Source organism: Peromyscus maniculatus, chromosome 3 (assembly GCF_049852395.1).
Source record: "Peromyscus maniculatus bairdii isolate BWxNUB_F1_BW_parent chromosome 3, HU_Pman_BW_mat_3.1, whole genome shotgun sequence".
In the NCBI taxonomy this organism is placed as follows: Eukaryota; Metazoa; Chordata; class Mammalia; order Rodentia; family Cricetidae; genus Peromyscus; species Peromyscus maniculatus.
Genome location: NC_134854.1, coordinates 152,887,406 through 152,906,311, shown reverse-complemented (window position 1 = coordinate 152,906,311; position 18,906 = coordinate 152,887,406). Strand labels below are relative to the sequence as shown.

Sequence of the window (18,906 nt, the reverse complement as noted above, 5' to 3'; positions counted from 1 at the left end):
GGTATGCTTAGTAAGTATGCCTGGTGTGCAAATTTTAAAAATCCTGGACTCAGTTGTTATAATGCCACATGACTTTTGGCAAACTGTAACTTGCCATGATGCCTGTGTGGAAGTCAGAGGCCAAATTTTGGGAGATCTCACTTCCACCATGTGGGTCTTGGGGATTGAGGTCAGATTGTCAGGCTAGCACAGCAAATACCTTTACCCAAAAGTCTTCCCTAAGCCCATATGAATATCTTGGAAGTTGCTTCACAGAGTACATTTGCTTCCTCACTCTAGCATCCAGCTTCATTGGCTTGCTGTGTATTAATAATCCTAGTTTCGTTAAACTACCAGAGACAAGGAGAAGCCATGGCGAGAACCTGGATCAGGAAGTAAAAGTGAAGGCCGTGTGGTATCTTAAGGTGGATGTTCTGTATCTCCAGGCATGGAGGAAGAAGGGAGGGTTTGGGTCACTGAGGGAAGGTGTGTTTGGCCATAGCCAGTTCAGCGTGGGGTCTGTGCACGTCTTCAGGTTACTTCCTTATGTGCTAGTGGGCGTGTAGTTTGGTTTTCGGGCAGAGCTCACAGTCTGAGCTGGCTGCTGACTGACTCTGTTTTTCCATATGTACTGTGTAGAGAGATTGTGTTCCTAGCACCTACTCCCCAGAGAGCCAAACTCGTTCAACTGGCTGCTCCCTGAACAAAAATAATTACTTACATCTGATAAGGTCCTGCAAAGGAAGCGAGAGGAAATGAAAAGAATGCCTACAGCCTTGAGACATTTTCAAACAGGCTCTGAGGACCCAGCTGAGCTCAGGGTTAGTTTCTGGGCCTTCTCCTTGGCTCCCACAGTGCTCCTTTGCTCCTGACCTGTGGTGTCGGGAGGGTGGGAGCTTTCTGAACTGCTTTCCTCTTTGCTTGTTTGGTTCTACATGAGGTAGACTTTGCTGTCCAGTTGTTCACTGGTTTCATGGATTCCTTGCTGTGTAAAAACTCACAGGCCAAAAGTTCTCTCTCTGTTTTTTTTTTTTTTTTTTTTTTTTTGAGATAGATATGAACTCCTGACTGTTGTGAAACTCACTATGTAGACCCGGGTGGCCTCAAACTCAAGAGATCCACCTGCCTCTGCCTCCCCAGTGCCGGAATAGCCTGGTAAATTTCCCTCTCTTGCTTGCAGCCTTTCCTTCTTACCCATATCTGATTAGCTGGCCACATACCTGTCTCCCTTCTGAGTTGTTTAATTGTGATTCACAATATGTACTCGTGGAACAGGGAAAAGTGAAAAGGCATGAGGCTGGAGCTGGGAGATTTCTTTATGTTTTTTGAGCAGAGTCTGTGCTTCACTAAGTAGCACGCTGGTCACTAGTGTCAATACTAAGACTCAGTGTGTAACCATAGGAGGCCTAAGATGGCTAACAGACGATTTAGCATCACGTCGTGTCAGCTGCACTTCCGGTGTTTTTTTTTTTTTTTTTTTGTTTGTTTGTTTGTTTGTTTTTTTGAGACAGGGTTTCTCTGTGTAGCTTTGCGCCTTTCCTGGAACTCACTTGGTAGCCCAGGCTAGCCTCAAACTCACAGAGATCCGCCTGCCTCTGCCTCCCGAGTGCTGGGATTAAAGGTGTGCGCCACCACCGCCCGGCAGGTTTCGGTTTTGTTTTTATCAAATCACTACAAAATGAGACTACACAGGATTACTTAGCAGGAAAATCTCTGTGTTTTGTTTCAGACTCGTTAGAATGAAAGCGGTAGGGTGTGCTCACTCCAGAGCCACCACATCTCTGGGCAAGGGCATAGGGAAGGTAGCTAGATATGTAGAACAGTGGGAATTATTGCTTCTCTTCAGAAAGAAACAGGTCTGGAGATGTCGCTTAAAAGATGTGTGTGTGGGTTTTATGGAGTTGTTGCATGTGATTAGAACCTGCTCAGTCACAGCAGCTGTGCCTGTGAGCAGTAGCACTACTTCCACACAGTCGGGTGCTCCCGACAATCTGCTCCAGAGGGAGCAGGGGCTCTCTGGGCCCTACCACTTGCTGCTGATCTACTGTGAATGAATAGATTAAGCAGAGTGGGAGGCAAAGCAGCCAGTTGTATATGTAGTCATTGGTGATTCAGGGTCACACAGATAGCCCTAGTTAAACCCTATGAGACACTGAAACAACAACAAAACAAAGCAATAAACTAGTAAATAAAGGAAAGAGATTTGTAAGGATGATAGGGTGCTGGCAGGGGCGGTAGGGAAATAAGAGGGTTTTGTGTGTGTGTGTGTGTGTGTGTGTGTGTGTGTGGTGGGAGAGAACCACAATGTATTATATACTTGTATGAAACTTTCAAAGGACAAACTATATTAATAATAAAAAGAATCTCCAACAATAGACAGTAAACTAGGAACTGTAATCTATTTGGAAAATTGGTAACTGGAATGGGAAACATTTTTCTGCTTTGATTTTATCTTTGAATGTGAGTGCCTGCATACTACTACATTAGTGTGGAAGACATCCTCTGGTGTCAGTCCTTGCCTTCTAGGCTCTGTTAGTTGTTTTTCCTGCAATGGGTGCCAGGTTAGCTGGCCTGCATGTTTTAGGGGCTCTCTTTTCTCTGCATCTCATTTAGGAGAGCTGGGATTTCAGATACATGAGTTCCAGAGGTCCAAACTCAGGTCCTCAGGCCCTCACAGCTAGCACTTTACATACTGAGTTGACTCCTCAGCTCTACATTTGAAACACATTTATGTATAGATGCATTTTTTTTATTTAAAGGAGTGAGAAAAATAAAAGGTGTCTCTTTCTATAGTGACACTTTCTATAGTCTATGACCTGGTCAGAATGTGGGTTTGTTTGACTACACCTGGTGGGTGTAGAGAAGGTCCACACAAGCTTTGAGAGCTGAGGGATTAAATAGCTTTCATTGACAAATGCTGTCTACTTATTTGTTCTGAGGGTGCAGGTGTCTCAGAATAGGCAAGCAATAGCATGAATCATCTCTTTTGACATTTGTTGAACATTCATTTATTGTCCGAGTAAAAGGTGTAATGAAATGTTATGTGTAAAAAAAAAATGTGACATGCAGCTGAAAGGAATTTAAGATGCTTCAAGGCTGTAGTGGGGGTAGATATTCTACCAGTGGTCAGATGTTGCTGTGGGTCCCTACTTCAGCATGGTCACAGAAGTGTAGGGCGTCCTTAAAATAATTTCAGTAAGAATGAAATGAAGGGATCAAGGTTTGAAAGATGTATAAGAAAAGAAAATGCTTCAGGAGATAAAGAATGTTCCTTCAGCCTGAATTCCAGATGAAAGAGCAGAGAGAAGTAGGTAGCTCAGAAAGGGCACTGTATGCTTAGTAACTAGAGATTCATAGTTGTATTTAAAATTTCTTCATGTGCTCTTTTTTTTTCTAGAATAACACACACAGTTCTTGCAAACAACATATCACTGTGGCTGTGCTCTGTGCACCCTCTGTGGGCCTAGCAGAGGAGGCTGGCCCTGTGGCAATGGGAGAGAAGGGTCGCCCAAGCCGAGTACTGTTGGAGTGCAGTCTCAGTGATAAGCTGTGTGGTAAGAGCAGACACAACTTCCTGTTATATGATTCTGTAGCAATAGAGACTGAGTTCTGGGTGGTTCTAGAAGAGGAGGGCTGGTATCATTTCTAGCAGGCATCATGTCTGTGGTGTGGGATCCATGCCAATCAGAGATCAGGATAGAAGAAATGTCCCTCATTGGTCTAAGATGCAGGGTTGCCCTCCATGGGCCTCCATTGAAGAGAATGAGGGAATGCCAGTGTAGCATGAATCTTAAATGGCCTTATTAATAAAAACAAACCTGGAGCCAGGTATTAGGGTGAACGCTGGAAGATCAGAGAAGCAGAACAAGCCACAGCTACCTCACTTTGCCAATTCTGATCCTGTTTCTTCAGACTGGAAGCCTCTGTGTCATCATCTAAATGGGCCTCAGCTGAACTGCTGCTCAAAAGCCTAAAAGCTTAACCAGCTCTAGCTCCTGGTCCTCAGGCCTTATATACCTTTGTGCTTTCTGCCATCACTTCCTGGGATTAAAGGCGTGAGTCACCATGCCTGGCTGTTTCCAGTGTGGCTTTGAACTCACTGAGCTCTGGATGGATCTCTGCCTCCAGAAGGCCAGGATTAAAGGTGTGAGTGCCACCATTTTCTGGCCTCTATGTCTGTCTAGTGGCTGTTCTGTCCTCTGACCCCAGATAAATTTATTGGGGTGCACAATATGTCAACCACATACCAGGAGCACTGGGATATGGTGGGTAGGGGGATCCTGCAGACTTCTCACTTCCTGATTATTGCCTACACAGTTGTCCAAGAGCAACAGTATGAAGTCATCATTGTTCCAGCTCTTCTGGTTGGCGGCTTCCTTATCCTTCTTGCAATCATCCTGTGGCTTTTTATTAGAGGACAGAGATCCCAAAGGCAGCGCCCTGGACCCCGGGGTAAGGCTCAAACCGTGGAGCTAGGCATGGGCTCAGAGAAGATCTATTTTAAGATCTATGCTAAGGTCTCAATAGGCCCAACCTATCATCAGATCTTATGAATTATAAACCCAAGCTACTTACATCTTGCACTCCTAATGGTTTTCTCTATAACTGCTTCTAGCTCTATAATGATCTAGTTCCTCCTTGACAAGGCAAAATAATTCATGAATGCCTTGACTGGTCTCTCAGTTCATATGGTTTAAGACCCTCCAATAGCTTGTTGTCTCCCACAGAATGGAAAATTGCAAGGTTCTTCCCACGGCCTTGTATGATCTGGACTCTCTGTCTCTGTCTCTTATCTCTCCAGCCATCCCACTTGGTTTCCATCTGTACTGCCTTCCTTGTGGCTTCTTAAACACCCCATGTGCATGCATTCTTTTCTTGGTGCCTTCATGCATCTTGTTCCATCTCCTACAGTGTCATCATGGTTTGCTCTGTAATTGTTTCTAGGCCTTTGTTAAATGTTATCATATCTGAAAGGTCTTTTTTGTTTTTACCTCTATAGATAAAATAGTATCTCCTTTTGCTATTTTCCCCCATAACATACTGCCTCATCCATTCTTAATGTTCTATGTCCTCTGATTAGAAACTAACCTTAGGTGGATATGAACTGTGCCTATCCAACTCACAGACAGTGTATGGCATATGGTGATACTTACTGAATCAGTGATCACCACCTTTTGGTACCTTTGGTGGGGATTCCTTTTGAGACTTGTCCTGTCTCTGTGCTACATTCATAGAAACACTGAAGGTAATCCCAAGGATGATAAAAAAGAAAAATGACCACTTTCAAGGGATTCATCTTTAGTTTTTCTATAAGTAATGGAATAATTGTGACTATTGTAGAAGCTTAGTGGTCGTATTCATTCAGCATCAGAAGATGTCCTTGTGTTATTCATTGAGAAATCTGACTGGCCAGTTTGTTAAGTCTGCTTTTCTGGTGTCCCTAAGGCAGGGGACAGCTGGTGGACATTGTCTCTTTGTTCTAGGTACTGCTTCTGTACCTGCATCTAGAGACCTAAGCCTGGAGCCAGCAGGACAAGGAGAAAAGGTGCTTGTACCACTTAAGGAGACCTCCGTGGAGAGCTTTCTACGAGCAGCCTTGCCTCGCCTGGCTAAGCTGCAGGTGCCTAGGGAACAACTCTCAGATGTTCTGGAGAAGATCCACAGTGGCAGTTTTGGGACCCTCTATCATGCCACGATGACCACCAGGGACAACCCTAAGCCAAAGAGTGTTGTCCTCAAGACTTTAGAAGGTAAAGTATGAAGATCAACTTCTCTCCTCTTTTACTCTCTGCTGTGAGCCTATACCTGTAAATATTAACAGGAACTGCAAACAATATACTCTTCCCTGATACTGTGTCTCTTTCCCTTCCTCCCCTTTCTTTCTCTCTGTATACACAATTAGCACTGGATACATAGAACATAAAACAAGGAAGGGCTAAACATAAGCAAAAGTGTCCATCAAAAAACCCAGACAGTGATGTAATATGAACAGAACACTCAGGCAAGTGAAAACCTATCCAGGTCTAAGACCCCTGACTCTGTATTCTTTCTGTGACTCTGTATTATTCCTGTTAAAGTGACTGAGTATCACTCTCCTCTACATGGCTCCCCTCCTGTCCCCTTTCTGGCTGCACTTCTTCCACTTTTGGTCTCTCTTCCACAAGGGGCCTTGAACAACACCATCTGCATGTGTCTTTTGCTTCTTGCCTCTTACTCATCAGCTGCACTTGACTGACTATTCACTGACCCAGTTCTTCTGTTTCCATAGAACCTGCTGGACTCCAGGAGGTCCAGGATTTCATAGGGCGGATCCAATTCTATCAGTACCTGGGGAAACACAAGAACCTGGTACAGCTGGAAGGATGCTGCACAGAAAAGATGCCACTTTACATGGTGCTGGAGGATGTGGTCCCAGGAGACCTGCTTAGCTTTCTCTGGACCTGCCGCAGGGTGAGCAGAAGAGAAGCTGCATTAGCAGGGAAAAGCTTTGATTAGCTTTTCAGACATCAATTAACAGCACAAATGACAAAATATGCAGACAATGTAAAGGTGAAACAATTACCACTTTTTAATGGTACTATGGCAATGTAAGTATGAAATAATCATCACATAGCTAGGTGGTATGGATATGGCTCAGTTGGTACAATGTTTGTCTATCAAAAGGCTCAGGGTTTCTTCTCCCAAACAGCATAAAACTGTGTGTGGTTGCATATATCTATAATTCCAGCACTGGGAAAGAACTTGAGTATAGGCTAATTTTCAACTATACATCCATTTTGAAGTTACCCACATACCCAGGCTGAAAAAATAAAAATTCCATATCTGTTATGTGCACAACTAGCCACAAGTGACATGTGACTATTAAACACTTGACATGTAGCAGGAGAAACAGAAAATGAACTTTTTATTTTGGGCAATTTTATACACTGTGAGTTGAAATAGACACACTCGTGACTGTTTACTTTCTTGTTGGGCAATGTATGGTTAAAGACTTTTTCTTTCCTCCACTGCCTAACTTTGACTTTGGCAAGGTGTTTTTTGTTTTTGTTTTTGCTATTATTTGCGACAGGGTTTCTATATGTAGCCCCGGCTGTCCTGGAACTTGCAATGTAGACTAGACTGGCATTGAATTCACAGAAATCTGCCTGTCTCTGCCTCTCAAGTGCTGGGGCTAAAAGTATATGCCATCATGCCTAGCCTGGAAAATTAATTCTGATCTGAGTTTTATAAATAAATTATCATAAAATGTCAAAGACATTATGTATGTAAAACATAGCAGCAATTGGTACTTAATAAGCAATCAAAATGATAGCTGTTAAAAATGATAGTGACATAACAATATACCACTCTCAGTAACAATAGTTACTCTGTTATTAACTGCTAAGTGTATTTTCCATTCCATAAAAGCGCCCTAGTGTGCCAGAGTTGACAAGGGAGAAACTCAGCTATAAGCGTTTGTGTGTCAAAATCTTAAAAAAAGAAATAGCTCAGAAGTTTCTAGATTCTAATGAATCTCCTTTTTAAAAGAATTAATAAGGGAAAAACTTGACAATTGGTTATCCAATACCAAGTGGTCAGGCCTGAAAACATACACATTCAAGTAACATACAGACTGAGCAGATTGTATTTATATATTTATGAATATATACATATATACATACATATGCACATATGTAATAATAATTAAAGAAAAAGAAGCTATGAATTTGAATGAGAGCAAAGAGTAGGTCAACTTGGGAAGGATTAGAGGGAGGTAAGGGAATGGGCAGATAATGTAATTATAATCTCAAAAAGTGAAAAGTTATTAAAAAACAAAATAATACTAATAATAATATCCTTAGTTCTCTAAATGCTTCCCCTGAAGAGCTGAAGAAACCAGTGTCCCTGGTTTCTCACTTACTTATGAGCCAGCTCAAGATTAACTGAACCCACAGACAGGCTGATCGTCACACAACTGGAAGTGTGTGGGAAAGGACCCTGTGGAACAAAGTTTTTCCCCTGGGATGTGAAGAAGAGAGCGCAGACCCTGTCAGTTTAAACCTTTCAAGAGATTGTCCGACTGCCACCAGTTCTGTGCTCTCACCAACACACAGCTTTCCACCCCTCAGAGCCTCCATCTTCTCTACTTCAGATCATCTGCATCTTCTCTTCTTACGACTTGAAGCGCCTTTCATGCAGCTTATGTCCACAAATCCTTCCTCTCCCCACTGTCCTCTATCCTTGAGGTCGCTCTCACCTTCCTCCTACCACCACACGGTCTAGCAGATGCTGTATATTTCCTTTGTGGCCCTTAACATATGTCGCCATGTGTTTATTTACAGTTTCCTGATGCTAGTTCTCATGCCTGGCATTCAGTAAGTCTCGAAGGCATCAGACTCACATGAGAAACTGCACATAGTGAATTTTCTCAACTTCTTTTTTGTTTGTAATTTGAAATTTTTCTGTAGATGAAATTCTAAACAGTCTTATTAAATAAGAAACACAGAGCCAAATGCAGAGTTAAAAGCCCAAAAGATCAGAGCACTAGAGAAGCCTTTAACTTATCAGTCACTGCCGTCCTTCCCCTGAGAGAGACCTTCTTTGTGACCTGTCTTTTTATTGCCTTTCTCTTCTACTTTCTCATTGGCTTTAAACCCAACCACATGATTTCCTCATCACTGCCTGTCTCTACAGACCTCCAGGTCTCTATGGTTTGTACTGAGATTAAAGGTTCGGGTCACCACTTGGTCTGTGTCCTTGACCACACAGAGACTCTGCCTGCCATGTGATCAGGAATAAGGGCGTGTGCCACCACCACCAGACTTCTGCTAAATGGCTTGCTTTTGGCTTTGACCCCCAGGCAACTTTATTTATTAACATACAAATAAGATCATATTTCAGCACAAATAAATTATCACCATATTTTTCTTTTTTAAAAAGTACATTTTCTTCACTTTTGAAGACCAAGTTTTTAACAGGGAAACTGGCATAGGTAAGCCTTCCAAATAGCTGTGTTAATCATGTGCATGTCTGCGTGCGCGCACACACACACACACACACACACACACACACACACACACACACACACGCACGCACACAGAGCAACTGCTGCATTATTCAGTGCAGAGTGTCATCCCTGCTTATTTTTCTTGCCTGCTGTTCAACTGCTTTCCTTAGCATTTCTGCAGTTCAGGGAACCCTGTTCCTCTGTGTATCTGAACACACCTAATGTTCCTCTCTTGATTAAATATGTTTCCTGGAAAGATTGCTCAGCAACTAAGAGTGCCTCCTGCTCTTGCAGAGGATCAGGGTTCAGTTCCCAGCATCTACATGGAGGTCAGATGCCATTTTCTGGTCTCCAAAGACACCGGAGATACATGTGGTGCATATTCATACATGCAGGCAAACATTCACACACATAAAAGAAACATAAATGCACCTTAATGTTTTACAGTTCTCTCTCTCTCTCTCTCTCTCTCTCTCTCTCTCTCTCTCTCTCTCTCTCCCTCCCTCTCTCGTGTGTGTGTGTGTGTGTGTGTGTGTGTGTGTGTGTGTGTGTGTGTGTGTAGGGAGGGGTGGGGAGCACATAGAAGTCAGAGGACTACTTGTGGGAGCCAATTCTGTGCCTCCACCAGGTGGATTCTGGGGTGGAACTCGGATCATCAGGCTTGGCAACAAGCGCCCTCACCCTCTGGCCATCCCCCAGCCCCTTCTCTTTGACTCTTAATCCCTGTGTTTTTGTGTTGTTCTTAGCTTTGATCTCTCATTTCAGAGTTTCTCTACCACAATTTAAAAAAGAAAATATGTTGAAGTCACTTTTATATAACGGTTTTCTTTCCTCTGTTTCATTAGGATGTGATGACCATGGATGGCCTGCTCTATGATCTCACAGAAAAACAAATATATCACATTGGAAAGCAGGTCCTTTTGGCCCTGGTAAGACCAGCATAAATGGAAACTGATGGTGGGATTTTCTCATCAGCCTAGATTTACGCTGTATTTCCCACACTAACAATTCTAAATGGGGTATATATCTTAATGATAGTTAGATAAAGTGAGGGAAAGACTATTCACTGACAGTTTGTTTTTCAGCCCCTTATTTATGAAATTATTCAGGTAATACAGTGCAGTATAAGGCATTCCAGGCAGAAGACAGTCAGTTTAGGATTGATACAATGAACTAGAAGGTTGTGAAAGTTTACTTAGCTTAAATTTCAAAAGCCAGGGTCACGATTAATTTGGTATTTGAACTTGTACACATGTAAAAGAAGAAACAAGGGAAGCAAGATGGAGGAGATATGAGGGAGGAGAGTAAATGGGTGAAAGGATGAAGGATGCAGATTTATACCTGAAAAACAAGACAGATTAGCTCGGATTGTGTTTGGTTGGAGACTTGCTTTGATAAAAGATGTGATATGAAATATATATATATATATATATATATATATATATATATATATATATACACACACATATATATGTATATATATATATAATAAACTTGAAAAATAAGGAGCAAGGGGGAGAGAAACAAAAGAACAGGAAAGGCCAACTGTTCTTCTATTTTTAAGCCAATTTAAAAAGGTTTAAAGAATTTAGGGTTTCAGAAAAAAATTACCTTGGTCAAAATTACTCAGGAAGTATATAATCTGTGAAATTATTTGGTTGTATTTCAAATGGATATTTTCTATAGAAAAATCAAGGCTCTGTGAAATTATGATTTTAAGCTTCGTTGAATTTTGCTACCATAATATGTGAAATGGATCAGGGTCTAAAGGGACTTTTGTGTGTGTGTAGTGGTGATAGTATGGGGGATTGAACTCATGGCTTCTTGCACAGCAATAGGTGCATGCCTGGTCCACCAGGTATTTAAATGAAATTAGGAAAAATGGACTAAGAAGGAAGTGATGGGAGAAAAGAGAAGTAGTTCTGGTTGGAACTCCCATTGGATGGAGAGAGAAGCCATCACACACCAGTTATTTTCACTTCTTGGAGGATGTAGTCAAAGTGTTGCTAAGCTGTAAGCTTCAGCCTACCTTGCCTCTTGAATTATAAATGCAGAGGTATCTATCCTACAAGGCTGTACCTGCATCACCTCTCACGGGGCAAGGCTATATTTTTTGTTGTTATCTTTAATGGCCTTAAATTTAGTATATTCTTCAATTCTTCTCATTAGAGTAAAATTTCCTTATATATTCTTTAATTCAGCTCATCATATTTAATTTCTTTTTTTCTAAAAATTTCCAAGGGACAGAAAACTGCACTCATGGTCTCCTTCTTCATCAGTGACTGGAGTCTGTCACTTTAACCCTCTAAATTTCCCTTTTCTGTCCGTGTTGGGTAATTGGAGCCCCAGATCTCTGGCTCTTCAGTCACGCACAGCTGAGTGGCTTCATGCCAGAGGAGGTGATCCAGCACACATCACCAGCCACCGTGACTTCAACCTGATTTTCTAACCACACCAGAATCCTTTGATCCTTTATACTGCAAGTCACTACCTCTCTCTTTCTAGATGGTGGCTTAGTAAATCTGTGCTAAAAGTCTTAAAGTTTGTTTTTACAAGGTCTCAGAATTTTGATCTGGAGCCTGGCTTAGGAACTATTAGTGGACTGGTGGAGTCTGTGGCACTTCCTGAGTTAAGAGACCGGCCTCGGGTTACAATCACCTTCTGTCTTCCTTTGTGTTTGCCTTAAAGATACTTCCTTAACTTCATCTTGTTATGAGGACAGAATGAGATGATTTGAACCTTTCTATAAATTTGTGACATGGCATTCAGCTTTTGTGTGCTTTGATCTCTGTTCCAGAATTGACCTGAGTACTATCGGAAGGGAAAATACAATCAAGAGAGGCTAGGGTTGACACTGCGCATGTGATCATGCTTTCAGAGTCCGGTGCTAGGGATGGGCATGCAGCACAGGTGCAGAGTGCTCACACAGAACACAGGAAACGCCAGGATCCATCTTTAGCACTGGAGTGAAACCCCTGTGTTAGTAGTTTGGTTGTCCTAAAAATACAGTGAAAAGATCTAATCCCTTATCCTGCTTTGGAAATGATCTCATTGATTAGTGAGAGTGTTTGGAGCAGAGAAGGCCCTTGTCTTTTCGAGGCCACCCAAGACTGTCTTATTTGTGAACTTTGACTTTCAGAAGGCTGATTACCTTTGATCATATGCTGATAGGAATTCCTCCAGGATAAGCATCTATTTCATGGGGATGTGGCTGCCAGGAACATCCTGATCCAAAGTGACCTGACAGTCAAACTCTGCCGACTGGGCCTGGCTTATGAAGTCCACACCCAAGGAGCCCTCTCCTCTGCTCGTACCAGCACCATCCCTCTCAAGTGGCTTGCTCCAGAAAGGCTTCTCCTGAGACCTGCCAGCATCAGAGGAGACGTGTATGTTCCCACTCTTTCATTTCTTCTCTTTGAGGCTTGGTGTTTCCCCTGGAACATGATTGCACTTGCAGTCAATTATGTCTGCAAATGAGAGCTCTACTTGAAATCTGACATACTCTCAAGCAAAGATATTTGTCATTTGCTTTCAATCATTTTTTAAAAACGCTTTTCCAGTAGTTCTTGTGAATTAGAGTGGCAGCTGTTGTTAGAAAAGAAAAAAACTGAAAATATTATTCAAATCAGTGTTGGAGGATTTACCTTAGCCTCCTTGCTTTAATCTTTAGGCCATGCATGGTTCTACTTAAAAGCCAGGGAATGAAGAATTTGAAATAAAATATTTATATGTGTTTTAAGTCATTTCTTTTAAAAATTTTACTTATTTATTTACATGTGCCTGCATGAGTTTATATGCACCATGTATGTATAAGAGCTCTTGGTAGCCAGAAGAAAGTATTAGATCCCCACAACTGGAGTCATAGGAGGCTGTGAGCCAACACATGTGTGGTAGCAACTGAACCCAGGTCCTCTGCAGGAGTAGTAAGTGCTCTTAATCCCTGAGCTGTGTTTCCCCTCCCAAATCACTTTTTAAGTGAAAACTTTTGCATGCATGTTTATCAGACTTTTGAAGGAGAAAAAAAATCTACATTTTGTGAAGGGTCTTGAACATGCAAATACAGCACATAAGCCATGATCCTTTTGTCTTCACCTCTGAGGTGCAGGGGTCACACATGTATAGCACAGTGTCCAGATATAAATTATGTTTCTGGTCTGAATAGCAGCTGTAATGATGACTAATGGCTGGATGCCACTTTGAGATGGTTCTTAGTACATACAATGAGAGACCTGAAAATATTTGTGAAACAACCTGAGACTTTTATTGTTTCCCTTCTCATTTTTTTTTTAAAATTTTTGTTTTTTTGAGACAGAGTTTCTTTGTGTAGGCTTGGCTGTCCTAAAACCAGCTGTGTAGACTGGGCTGGCCTTGAACTCACAGAGGTCTGCCTGCCTCCCGCCTCCAAAGTGCTGAGATTAAAGGCATGCACTACCACTGCCTGGCTCCCCCCACCTCATTTTCTACAGTTGACTCATCTGTATAATTTTGTAACATGTTATTAATTTCTTTTTTTTTTTCAGTTATTTGGGGGTGGAAGTAGAGTTGAGATAGGGTCTTCCATATACCCCTGGCTATGCTGGAACTTATTATGTAGAAAAGGCTGAGTTTGAACTTACAGAAATCTGACTGCCTCTGCCTCCCATGTGTTGCAATTAAAGGCACGTACCACCACATGTGCCTCATTTTTGTTTTGTTTTGTTTTAAAGACAGTCTCCCTCGGTAGCCAGACTGTCCTTAAACTAGTGGTGGAAGTATTAAGGCAACTCCATGTAGTTAAAAGGGAGGTTTATTTTGTGGGGTAACTTACAAGTAAAGGGATAGATTACAGGGTCTGGGAGAAGTGAAGTGCAGTCCGGCAGTGTTCTCTGGAGAACTCTGCTGGGTCTACATCCAGCACCCAGGATCCAGGAACCAAGAGAGACAGCCCATCTGGATCTCAGGTCTTAAGGGCTCCTGTCTCAGCCCCATCTTGTAGGCGTGACAGTTTCTGGAAGTCTCAATGGGGGTAGTACTTCCAGGTCAAAGCTGGACCTGCTACCCACTACAGACCCTCTTTCATCAGTCTTTCAAATGTTGGGATTATAGCTGTGTACTACTATTGCAGGACATTTTCTTTTTAGCAGTATATCCTCACAGACTAGTTTCAAAACATTCAATTCATTTTTAGAAGATTTTTAGAAGATATAACTTATGCAAATACTTAAGTACCTTCTATAGCATTTAATGATCGATTAACTATAATTACATATACAATTGGTATAATCAGGATAGTAAAGACTTGAAATTGATCTTTGGAAATTATATACCTCAACTGTTTGAAGAGGCACACAATTCAATGCAAAATGCCTTCCTTGGTGTCCATATAACAAGAGGCAGTGGGAATTTAAACATCAGCACAACGAGCCAGTTAGAATGCTTCCACTGATGTATCACTGATACCTGCTTTTCAACAAACTCTGGGCAATTTTACTTATAAAATGTCACTCATTTAATGATGGTATCAATAGTGAAGGATTTACCTCTCAAGTCATGTTGATTAGCCAAATTCCCTGTCCAAATATCTAAAGTTTACTAATACTTTTTCTAGGTTTGGGTAAATAGATCTACTGAGAAAACTGTGGTTAGATGAAGAATCCCTCTTTGCTTTGTGCTGAGTAAAGGTTAGAGTTTGAGCACAAAGGGAAGAATAAGATGAAAAAAAGAGGGACATTCTGTTTTAGTTAGTGGATTTGTGATTTTATGATCATATATTAATAACAACAGCAAACATGTATTATGAAGAAGGGACATAAACTCAGCTCTTTAAAGAGATGAGATTCTGGGGACATGGACAGGAATGTTGTCTAATAACTCTGTTACTTTGCCTCTTTTGAAAACACTTCAGCTCTCTTTGACTCCTTCATTTCCCTGCTGATGTTAAAGTAAGCTTTTTTTTAGTAAAGATAAAGGTAGAAATTAAATGGATGGCTTTGTTTCTTTTACAGCTGGTCCTTTGGGATCCTGCTTTATGAGATGGTGACTCTAGGTAAGGATGACCTCCAGGCAAACAAGCAAGCTTGCTTATTTGGAGGGTGGATGCTGTAGCCTTGGAGAAAGTGTTTTCAGACCAGGACAGATTGCACTGGGTTGACATGAATTCTGAGCCTCTTTCCTCGAAAATCTACTAAAATGATGATCTCCTTCTCTCTCCCTCTCCTAGACCTTCCTTAACTTACTTTAGCTCTCCTTTCTCCCCTTTCCCCCCCAAACCATACCAACTCCATAGCATGTTTTCAAAACCAAAGGATAATTCCCATAGCGATCTTATATAAACATAAGAATGTTTCCTCAAGTTTATTAATACATTCAATTTAGAAACTGTAGCTCCTTCTGTGTTATGAGAAGTGGAAGGTAGTTCTCAGTTCCTGTTTTGCCTTGTTTTATTATTTTCCTTAACACTCAGCATCTCCTAATGTTACCTTTCTTCTCAAAAACATTTTTTCTGAAATCTACTGTATCCTTACACAATCAGCAGGAAGCAACTATACTGTACACACTATTTCCCTATGGCTATGATTTAAAGGGCACTGTCTGAAGCCAATGGACACTGGAGTATTTTCACTTCATATTTAGAAGGTCTCTTGCTGCTCTCATGTTTTTCATATTGACAGGGGCACCACCATACCCTGAAGTGCCTCCCACCAGCATTCTACAGTATCTTCAGAGAAGGAAGATCATGAAGAGACCCAGCAGCTGCACACATGCTATGTAAGTTGATCTTAAAGGCTTGAGTTTCTGTAATTCCAAATCATGTTTTGATCCCTATTAACTACACCCTTTTCAGTGTGTCTTAGATGATCAGTAGTTGTCTTTATATGTTAATGCATGGCCTTAAATGAATCATGAGGCAAAACAAAGTCAGTTCTGCTCAACAACTGTATCAGTCACTTTTCTAATAGTTGTGACAAAATACCCAACAGAAACTGCTTCAAGGAAGAAAGGTTGACTGTAGATGTAATCGTCTTATTAAATAAGAAACATAGAGCCAATGCAGAGATGAAAACCCAAGAGGTCAGAGCTAAGAGCTAAAAACCTTACCCTTCACTGCTGCTGCTGTCCTCAGCAAGAGAGCTACTTCCTGTCTGTTTGTCTTTTTTATAAACTTTCTATTCTGCCTTCTCATTGGTTATAAACCCAACCGCATGGCCTTCTCGTCACTGCTCATCTATACAGACCTCCAGGTCTTCTATGGTTAGTATTGAGATTAAAGGCATGTGTCTCCATGCTGGCTGTATCCTTGAACACACAAATATCCGCCTAGCTCTGCCTCCCAAGAGCTGGGATTAAAGGCGTGCACCACCACCGCCCAGCTTCTGCTATGGTTTGCTATTAGCTCTGACCCCAGGCAACTTTGTTTATTAACATGCAAATAAAATCACATTTCAGTACAAATAAAATATCACCATATTTGACTTTGTCTCATTGTTCCATTATAGTGGGGAAGGCAGAGCAGAGGTGCTCAGTCTGTGACTGCAGGAGCACATAGACAGATTGTTCAAATATCTGTGGACCAGCAGGCAGTGAACAAAGGCTGAAATTAGGGTGGCTATAACTTTCAAAGTCTTCCCCTGGTGCCAAAAGCTAGGGAATCAAGCACTTAAAACATGGGCCTGTGGGGGACAGTTCAAGCTCAAGCCATAAATATGTCATATATGTATACTTATCATATGCATATATGATATACACTTATACATTATATATACATTACATATGCATTACACACATATATATGCATATTATGTATATATACAAACATCCTCACATACAATTTTGAGGTAACCCCTGAGGATTCTAATTTTTGCTTTTACAAGAACCCTTCAGACAAAGGACCTGGCCTTAAAGAACCTAATACTCTGATGAGAAGACAGTTCAAACATGAGATGATTAAAAGCCCCACCCATCACACCATAGAGTGGAACAGACAAGTTACCTTATTGCACTGCATGGTGGAAAAGGCAGAGTTCTTCTGTCACTTTGTAGTCTGAAAAGTCTCCAGCATTCTATTATAAAAAGAAATCATGCTGAGAGAATGTTGAGAGACTTGATAGAAAGAGAATGGTAGAGTACCACTCTCTGGAAATACAATGGGAGATGGGCAGAAAGATCAAAGGTCTGAGGGCTTTTAGTTTGTTCTTGAAGAGGAACTACATTCCTTTCACATTCCTCTCTGTTGTCTGCATCTCAGGTACAACATCATGAAATGCTGTTGGCAATGGAGTGAGAACAGCCGTCCCTTACCTGGAGAGCTGCGCTTGCGTCTAGAAGCTGCCTCTAGATCTGCGAATGACAAGGCTGTGTTGCAAGTGCCAGAGTTAGTGGTGCCTGAACTGTATGCAGATGTGGCTGGCATCAGTGCAGAGAGCCTTTCCTACAGCTACAGTGTCCTTTGAAGATGCCCCAGACAAGTGCTTGAATTAAGTTCCTTCAAGAACAGAGGGAAGGAACCTTCTATGGGCCACAAAGGGAAAAAAAGGACATGGGTCCCACATCTCCCCCTATATATTTTCCTGGAAATATGAAATGCTGCTGGATGAGGCTCTACCTCTGCACACCACGTACTGCTTCCCAGTCCCGAGGGCCTGAGTACAAGTGGTGGACAGTGTCATTCCAAAGGAGGTTTTTAAAATCTTCAATGATTGTTGGGGGATAGGGTAAAAGGGCTGGTCCCACCCACCCCAGGCTGGTTTTCAACTAAAAAGTTTTTTTTTTTTTATCTAAACTATTATAGAGTATAAGTAAATCTGAATGGTATGAATGAATAGGAACACAACATAGGAATTCATGAGAAAGAAAATTCAAGGTTCTTTTTTTCTGAGAAGTGTAAGGGGAATCAAGATTTCCTTTAAGAAGAGATCTTGTCTCTTCTACATTGAGGGGACATAAAAGTTGTTCATTCCTGGTCCCTTCATGAAGAGTTGGAGAAGAACTATGAAAAATAATACTGAATTTTTCCTTGACTATAGATTGAACTTTTATTGAACTCTTTTATTGAAATCTGAGACAGGTAGACCCTGTTTGATACTACATTCAATTAGATACAGGAGTCATTTCATGATTAAGAACATTGTCCATTACATTTGCTTGCTAGTGCTGTTAAACTAAGGAGAATAAGTCTAAAGAACCAAAGTTAGATCTAGTGATGAAGTGTATGTGTGTGCGCGCACGTGCCCAATGAGTAGGAAGCATGGAGACCAAGCAAGAAGATTTACTAACCCAGGTGGTCATTAAGAGGTGCCAAAGAAGTAATCTGATAGGGATGGGTGTAGCCTCTAATTTTCAACCATCCACTGAAACACTGTGAAATAACCCATTAAATTAGTATTTATTGTCTAGAAGTAGACTTTTCTGGTGTATAGCTGTCACAATATCTACAATATGGAGTAGAAAAGTAAATAAGTGGAAATTAATTTTAATAGAAAAATTAAAGAACATACATTGTCCAAAAAGATTCTTTATGTGTAAAATGAGAAGACTACCTCACAGAATGGTGTGAGGGTTAATGAGAACATGTGTTTGTATAATACGTGGCATATGATATGTGCTCAATAAATGTTAGTTTCTTCTTTTCCCCCTAACTCATGACATTTCTTTTCATTCTTTTTTAAGACATAACATCTACTGTGGCCAAGAAGAGAGCACTGGCTTGTGATAATACAGGGCAGAACATGTCTAGAAGATGGCAGTATGTTACGAGCACCACATCATTAAACTATGATCACATTTTGTTTATTTTCCAACAATGAGAACTGAAGCCAGGGCTTTACACACACAAGGAAGTAATCTACACTGGTCTTGAGCCATCGTTGTTTGTGTGAGGTTTTGGCTGATGACAGTAGTCTCCTATGATTTCAAAATACTGTAAGTATTACATTGAGGACAATTCTGTTTACACGATGATCTGT

General features: G+C 41.2%; 1 protein-coding gene across 5 annotated transcripts in view; it reads left to right on the top strand.

The window, feature by feature from the left end:
• The window catches only part of Styk1 (serine/threonine/tyrosine kinase 1), a 43,545-nt gene extending 24,966 nt beyond the window's left edge, over window positions 1-18,579 (top strand). For 4 of the 5 annotated variants that reach the window (XM_042274186.2, XM_006995676.4, XM_076568077.1 and 1 more), the window contains 9 exons: window positions 3,377-3,533; window positions 4,297-4,431; window positions 5,463-5,729; window positions 6,248-6,429; window positions 9,811-9,894; window positions 12,137-12,351; window positions 14,950-14,990; window positions 15,616-15,712; window positions 17,190-18,579. In XM_042274186.2, the coding sequence (XP_042130120.1) occupies window positions 3,470-3,533; window positions 4,297-4,431; window positions 5,463-5,729; window positions 6,248-6,429; window positions 9,811-9,894; window positions 12,137-12,351; window positions 14,950-14,990; window positions 15,616-15,712; window positions 17,190-17,394 (1,290 nt within the window). In that variant the 5' untranslated portion in view covers window positions 3,377-3,469 and the 3' untranslated portion in view covers window positions 17,395-18,579. Of the gene's footprint in view, window positions 1-616; window positions 801-3,376; window positions 3,534-4,296; window positions 4,432-5,462; window positions 5,730-6,247; window positions 6,430-9,810; window positions 9,895-12,136; window positions 12,352-14,949; window positions 14,991-15,615; window positions 15,713-17,189 lie in introns of those variants that run through there. The other variant, XM_076568076.1, reaches the window with a different exon arrangement.
• Window positions 18,580-18,906: the final 327 nt, after the last annotated feature.